This window comes from Sceloporus undulatus, chromosome 6 (genome assembly GCF_019175285.1).
Source record: "Sceloporus undulatus isolate JIND9_A2432 ecotype Alabama chromosome 6, SceUnd_v1.1, whole genome shotgun sequence".
Lineage (NCBI taxonomy): Eukaryota > Metazoa > Chordata > Lepidosauria > Squamata > Phrynosomatidae > Sceloporus > Sceloporus undulatus.
The window spans coordinates 105,567,812-105,575,694 of NC_056527.1; the positions used below are offsets into that span (position 1 = coordinate 105,567,812).

Consider the following 7,883-nt stretch of genomic DNA (forward strand, 5'->3'; position numbering starts at 1 on the left):
AAGTGCAAACCTCTGGGTTCATCTTGCCAAGTCTTCATGAGCTGAGTGGCCCAGGAGGAAACCAGAATTCAAACAAAACACCAAGCCCTTGAAGAAACATCCTAAAACTGGATAGTGCCAAAGTCCCGCTTTTCACTTAGACAGGACACCAGACTGATGATAGCTTAAAACTGGTCAAAAGGCAAGATCCTTCCAGCCTTTCAATGTATGCTCAGGAACACATTTTGCAGTATCAGGCCAACAATGGTATTATTTCGGTCTTCAATGATGGTGATAATCACACTGGCTGCACACACATTGAAGAAATAATCCAGTTTGACACCACTTTAACTGCTATGGCTCAATTCTACTGAATTCTGGGAACTGTAGTTTTATGAGACATTTAGTCTTCTCTGTCAGAGAGTTCTGGTGCCATCACAAACTATAATTCCCAGAATTCCATAGCATTAAGCCATGGCAGTTGAAGTGGTTTCAAACTGGATAATTTCTGCAGTGTGGATCAGTCTCAGATACAAACAGCTCAACCTTTGCACGCAGGAAGTGATTTCTCTCACACAAGTAAAAATAACAGGATTGCATTCCAGGACTGTCTGTAGCAATCCTGTTGGCACACATAATCTGTGTGCCAATTAAACCAAGATGGGACATTTCTGGTCCAGTGGTGGGCAAAGCACAGCTCAGGAAGGCATATGAATGAATGAATGAAGGTTTATTTATATACCGCCGTTCCAATGATCACGGCGGTTAACAATAATAACAAAAACAATAACAATACATTATATAACATAAGAACCCCCCCCAAGATAAAACCATACAACATCATAAAAACCATGTTTTTGTGGCCCCTGACTAGTCTGAACTCTCAGAAATGCAATTTTTCTGGCCAAGGAAAGATTGACTTTACTCTCCCCTGGAAGCATCCAGGAGTGGCAATCCACTTTTCAAACAGGCTGCAAGGTCAACCTACCCTAAATGTTTTAACATTTCAATACCTTTCAACTTTTCAAAACCAGAAGTGAACTTTGGGCCAATTTTGGTTTTTGTTTCACCTCCATTGCTAGCCGTTTTTGCAGCCCCTGAAGGCTCCGAGCAGCATAAGAATGCCCCTTGGATCTACCACAGATCCCCACCACTTCTCTAGATGCACCTCCCACCAGTTCAAGTAAGCATTGTTGGCAGGAGGTGCAACCCAACAATATGGGGAGGGCCACATGTTCTCCACTCCTGTGAGAAAGGATCTCATGAAATATATCTAGGAAGATTCTTGCCTGGGAACTATGGGAGAACAACCATAAGTCACTGTGGCTGAGATACTAGACATATGCATGTAAGTCCACTCAGGGAGTTCTGCATTCTCCGACTACCTGCTGCTATCGTTTACTGGTGGGGAAGGAAGGCAATTCAGACCACAGAGATGCATCTGGTCTTAATTTGTTATAATGGGGGGGGGGGGGTGTGGAGAGAAATGATGTTATGCTCTTAGATGGAACACACCCGCCTTTTCCTTCTCCCAGGAGTTCAGAGCAGCTAGATCTTCAGGGTCTGAACTGACTTTCTTCCCTCCGGTAAAAAACAGCAGCCCTCCTCTGGACTGTTGGGCATAGGAGATTTTTGGACGAGACACCAGGGCAAGAGAACAACCTTCCACATCCCAATCAAAAAGGGACTTAGATGAGTATAGATGAGTATTAGACACCAACATGACGCCATCCAATGAGTGTACCACAGAATTAACTAGGATGAATACGTCTGGTGTAACAATGTGCGATCTTGGGAGACTGAGAAATACTTTATGCCATCCCTGTGGATGAGTTCTAGCAGACAATGCAGACCACAGGTTTACTGGGTAGCTATGTACACTAAACATTTTATCCTACAATGCAGAATAATGCTCAGTCAGAAATTGCCATCCATATCAACTAAAGAGAGAGTCAGATATTCATTTTAGCCGTGCACATGCAAACTGCATGATCTACTTACTGGGGATGCTTTAGCTAGAGATTCAGCATTGAGCAAAAGTGTTGGATTTGATGGCCCACTTCCAACTCTGTGATTATATAGTTGCATCTTCACTGTAGAAATAATGCAGCTTTACATCACTTTAAGTGCTGGAGCTCCATCCTATGGAATCCTGGGATTTGTTGTTTTATGAAGTCTTCAGTCTTCTCTGCCAAAGAGTGCTGGTGGCTCACAAAACTAGAAGATTCTGTAGCATGGAGCCATGACAGTTGAAGTGATGTCAAACTGCATTGTTAATATTTCTACAGTGTAGGCCTATCTAGTTGATTTTTAAATTGTGAATTTTAAATGATGAATTTTAGATGTGGATTGTTTTAATATGATCACATCTTATTTGTCCTTTTAAATAGATGTGTGTTTTAACCAATGTGTTTCAACTGATGTTGTTGTTTGTTAATTGCTGTTCTCCCCTACCCTGATGCACGAGGAGCGGTGGTAAAAATAATATGCACTCTGTGTTATCTGGACATTTGTGACACGGGGCAGGAATGAGTTTAGAAAAGAAGAGCTGTCACAGATTCCAATGGCTTGCATCATCACCATCTTGGAACCTGGAGAAATTTCTTCTAAGTGCTGACGAATGATGAAAGTTGACTGCAAGTGACTGGCAATGATCTGTAGATGCTCAGGTGTGATCTCACGGCCAGGTTGTAACATTAAGAATATCCAGATAGGGGTCAGGGAGAGCATTCTTTCCATGTGTAGAACTATCAAGTGTCTCAGATCCTGCCTTAGCATGAGTGATATACTGTACTGGATTGGATCTAGACTTTAACCATGTTTACTGTTTGTTGTTGTTAGCCACCCGTGATTGATCTCAACCCATGGTGACCCTGTGAATGAGACATCTCCCTGTCTTCCATTGCTCTACTTACTGTAGACCCACTGAACAAGAAGGACTACACTTCAAATCCACAAAACAGTGATACTATTATTGGCCAACTAAGCTGCACAAAACAAATGATGCAAGCTTTAGAAGCTCCATTGGCTTCTTCATCAGGTAAAGGTGTTAAAAATCACACAGAAGAAAGGTTTAAAAAATGATGATCTTGAAGAAGCCAGTGGAGCTTCAAAAGCTTGCATGATGTATTTTGTGCATTTTGGATGGCCAGTATCACTGTTTCGTGGATTTTGGAAGTTATTGCACTTTGCTGTTTGGCCAACACATCCAACTCTGGATATGCTGAAAGGATTACAGTTAGACATAAGTGACTCTCCCCCGCCATCCCAAACTGATTTCAACAGACCTATGGTAAGGACCATCACTAAGGCTCCAGGAGTCCTGCTCATGCCAAGGCTTAGTGTTGAAGGCAAACGTTCTTCACACACTCAGAAATCTCTGTCTTCATAGAATCAAAGAGTTGGAAGGAACCACAAAGCCCATCTATTCCAACCCCCTGCCAGCCCAGGAATCCATCACCAATCACTAAAGCACCTCCGAGAGCCACCCGCCAACCTCTGGTTAAAGACCCCCAAACAAGGAGAGCTCACCACTGCATCCTGAAGAGGATTCTGAGGGGTTATTTTAGCCGGGGAGCAAGGGAAGCAGCAGAGGAAAAGCAGAAGACAGAAGAAAGTAGCCTGAGTGTTGGACATAGCTTTTAATGTATTCATAGATGTGTTGACTGTAGAGATGAGTGTCAGCCTGGTGTAATGGTCTGAGTGTTGGACTATGGCCCCATACAGACTGCCAAACTAAAGCTGCTTTGGGTCACTTTGGAGGTGTGCTGTTTAAATGGTGCATGCGTCCTAAGGGTCCGCACGCTACACTGAAGCTGCGTTCCAGTCCTTAGGACTGGAGCATAGCTTTGGTGCGGTTTCCGGACTCTTAGGACGCATGTGTCATTTAAACAGCACACCTCCAAAGTGACCCAAAGCAGCTTTATTTTGGCAGTCTGTATGGGGCCTATGATTCTGGAAAGCAACCCAATGGGTCACTCTGAGCCTCAGAGGAAGGCAATGGCAAAGCCCTTTTGAATGAATCTTGGGACACCTTGTGATGGGCCCCTTAGGGCCTGTGTGGTTGGACTACGACTCTGGAGACCAGGGTTTGAATCCCGGCTCAGCTCAGCCATATAATCCAGTGGCTGACCTGGGGCAAGTCACACTCTCTCAGCCCCAGGGAAAGCCAACGACAAACCACACAATGAAAAGAAGCCTTGCCAAGAAAACGTTCTTGGTATAAAAGAGGCATATTTACACACCGTAAAGCGCTTAGGGAGTGCTTAAGGACTTGCTATTACTATTGGGACTTCAACTCCCAGAATCCCTGAACAAGGAGCACTCTGACCGGGGCTTCTGGGAATTGGAGTCCAAAGCATCTGGAGGCCCAAAGGCCGAGAACCGCGGAGGAGGGCAGTGGCCAAGCGCCCTCCGAAGGAGCCTCGCCCAGGGAGCCCCGTGGAAGCAGGCGAAGGCCCGGGGGAAGGGAGGGCTGTACCTGGTGGAGGGCGCTGATGCCGTCGGCGTTGGTCCCGTTGACGGCGCCCGGATCCGGGCCCAGCATCTCCCGCGCCGCCTCCAGCTCCGCTCCGGCGCAGCAAGCCAAGAACTCGGCGGCGGCGTCGAAGCGGACGGCGCGCGGGCGGCGGCGATGATGCTGGCGGGGCTGGGGGCTGCTCCCATCCCCGGAGCCCATCCCGGGCCCTTGGTTCTCCGCCACCGGAGAAGGCAAAGGCGCCGAGCCCGAGGGAGGCGGGGTCGCTGCTGCCGCTGCCGCCGCCGCCGCTGCTTCAGCCTCTGCCCAGGCTCTGAGCTGCTCCCTCCTCCGCGCCCGGGCGCCTTCCCCCTCCGAGAGGGACAGCAGCGGCGCCGCCATCTTCTCCGCTCTCCTCCTCCTCCCGCCGCTGGCAGCCCCGCCGGGAGGCCTCACGGCCCAGCGCTAGCTGCTCCCCTGGGCTGAAAAGCAGCAGCAGCAGGAGGAGGAGGAGGAGGAGGAGGAGGAAGAACGACGCCTCTAGGCTTCCGTATCAGGAAGGGAAGGGAAAGGGGAGGAGTCAGGGAGAGAGAGGGGAAGGGGAGTGCAAGGCACGACGGGAAATGTAGTTCCAAGGAGAGGAGTGGCGCCTCGCTCGGCGGAAGTAGACAGCAGCACCGCAGAGTTGTTGGGGGCGGGGACTTTTTTGGACTTCAGTTCCCAGAAACCTCAGCCAGTGGGGAGAATGAGCGGGGATTCTGGGAGTTGAAGTGCAAATGTGTGTGTGTGTATGTGTGTGTATATATGTGTGAGTGTATATGTGTGTGTGTGTGTGTGTGTCTGTCTGTGTATTATCTGTGTTGTGTATTATATATATGTGTTGTTTATATATATATATATGATAATGGTGTGTGTGTGTATACTGTGTATATTATGTTGGTGTTGTTGTGGTCTATCTATATATGTGGGATGTGTTGTGTATCATATATGTGTGTGTGTATATATATATGTGTGTGTGTGTGTATGTGTGTTGTATATATGTGTGAAGTGTTTATATGTGTGTGTGTTGTGTAATATATATATGTGGTGTGTGTATGTATGTGTAATTATGTGTGTGTGATATATATTATGTGTGTGCATATATATGTGTGTGTGTATGTGTATATATTGTGTGTGTGTGTTATATGTGTGATGTATATTGTGTGTGTGTATATATATATGTGTGTGTGTGGTGTGTGTATACTAGTGGAGGTATATGTGTGTGTGTGTATCGTTGTACTATCTCATCTGTGGTGTGTATGTATGTGTATACTATGTGTGTGTGTTTGTATGTTATATATATGTGTGTGTGTGTATATATATACGTGTGTGTGTTTGTGTATGTGTGTATATATGTGTGTGTGTATATATATATGTGTGTGTGTGTCTGTGTATGTGTGTATATATGTGTGTGTGTGTGTATATATATATATATATGTGTGTGTGTGTGTCTGTGTGTCTGTGTGTATGTGTGTGTCTGTGTATGTCTGTGTCTGTGTCTGTGTGTGCATATATATGTGTGTGTGTGTGTGCATGTGTGTGTCATTATATTTAATGGGACTTGAGCATCCACAGGTTTTGTTATCTGCGGGGGATCTTGGAACCAACCCCCAGCAGATAACAAGGGTCCGCTGTAATCACAATTAGTATGTTTAGCATATATTTTTACAGTTTATATATTTAATTATAATATATTATATATATTTACTATTCTAATTTTATATATATAGTTTGTTTGTTTGTTTGTTTGTGTGCCTTCAAGTCATTTCCAACTTAATGGGGACCCTAAGGCGAACCAATCATGGGATTTTCTTGACAGATTTCTTCAGATGGTGGTTTGCCATTGCTATCCTCTGAGGCTGAGAGAGTGTGACTTGCCCAGGGTCATGTAGTGGGCTTCATAGCTGAGTCAGAATAATATACATTAGTAATATCTATCTATCTATCTGTCTATTAGTACAGTGCTGCCTTCTCAATTACAGCTCAGTGCTATGGAATCCTGGGATTTGTAGTTTGTTGTGACTCCAGTGCTCTCTGACGAGAAGACTAAATCTCTCACAAAACTACAAATCCCAGAATTCCATAGCATTGAGTGTCAAGCTGCATTATTTCTGCAGTGGAGAGGCAGCCAAAGTCTCTATTTTGCCTTTGAAACTAGGCTGTAAAATCACTGTAGATGTAATTGATTATTCTCACAATGTGATAGTATGCAATTCTGTTTTTTCTCTACAGATGAAGAAAACCTGCTGCATGGCATGATGGGAAATGTAGTCTGGACCCTTGCCCCGCTTACCTCTTCACAGGGGCTCCTGGGAGATGAAGTCCAAAGGAAAAAGATTGTGTGTGGACAGGATGCCCATAGAAATAGGAACGATTTGGTTTTCTCCCTCCCTCTTGCACAATCACCATGACCAGAGGTCCTCCTTTTCCAGGACATGTCTCACATGTCAACCTTCTGTCCAGGAGCAGTTCCCAAATCTCCTCCATTCTGAGCATGACTCAGAGGCACACATTTATATGTTTATTAGTGTTTTTAGCTTTTCATTTAGTCATGTCCTACATTTTTCTTGAATGTCCTAAATTTTACAGTGCCTTGTCTTACTTTGCAGTTAGGAAATCTGGTCACCTTGTTTCCAGGACATGCCCAACATTTCAACCTTCAACCTGAGTCTACTTCCTCAGATGAAGTCTACGAAAGCTCATGCTTCAGTGGTCAACATTTGCCAGATGTTGGCCACAGAGTTGTGTGACGGAGGGCCCACTGTACATCTCATTAAAGAGAGAAATACTCCAATAGCATCTGAGGAAGTAGACCAAAGTCTAAGAATGCTCATGCTGCCAAATTCTTCCTTTCAGTTAGTCTCAAAGGTGCTACAAGATCTTTCTAAATACTACTACAGTACTACTACTAATAAATACTGCAATAGTAAAAACACCAATAGATGGCACTGCAGCACTACTATATCTCATGTTTCCTCTAGAGGTCAAGAGAAGGGGCAAAGTCACAAGAATTTGGACAACAGGAGAGAAAGATCCTAAATTTTCTAGAGGGAGGGGAGACTTGTGTAAAGTAAATCTACTCTGAGTTTTAATCTGAGATTTAAAGAAGCCGTCCAGTGAGCTGAAACACTTTCTCCAAAATAGGATTACGCAAACTGTTTTGCTCCTTTCATTTTCAGGCTAGAACCCAGAGCAGCTTCACTGCCCCACTGATATGAAAGCCATGAGCCCCCAAGGCCTGGATGCAATGTCGATTTGGAACAGAGAGGCATCTGTTCTGTCATTTTCAGTTTCTCCCAGTTCTTCCTTTGTCCAATCTGAAGTTCACCTCAACTCAAATCGATTTAACAACAACAACAAAAATGTGCAGGAAATTGTGTATGCATATATCTGTACAATTCTTTTCAGG

At 44.9% G+C, this 7,883-nt stretch overlaps 1 protein-coding gene across 5 annotated transcripts in view; it reads right to left on the bottom strand.

The window, feature by feature from the left end:
- The window catches only part of PPP1R12C (protein phosphatase 1 regulatory subunit 12C), a 49,081-nt gene extending 44,092 nt beyond the window's left edge, over positions 1-4,989 (bottom strand). For 3 of the 5 annotated variants that reach the window (XM_042472841.1, XM_042472839.1, XM_042472840.1), the window contains exon 1: positions 4,460-4,987. In XM_042472841.1, coding sequence (XP_042328775.1) covers positions 4,460-4,837 — 378 coding nt within the window. In that variant the 5' untranslated portion in view covers positions 4,838-4,987. Of the gene's footprint in view, positions 1-4,459 lie in introns of all 5 variants that reach the window. The other 2 variants (XR_006104513.1, XM_042472838.1) reach the window with 2 other exon arrangements.
- Positions 4,990-7,883: the final 2,894 nt, after the last annotated feature.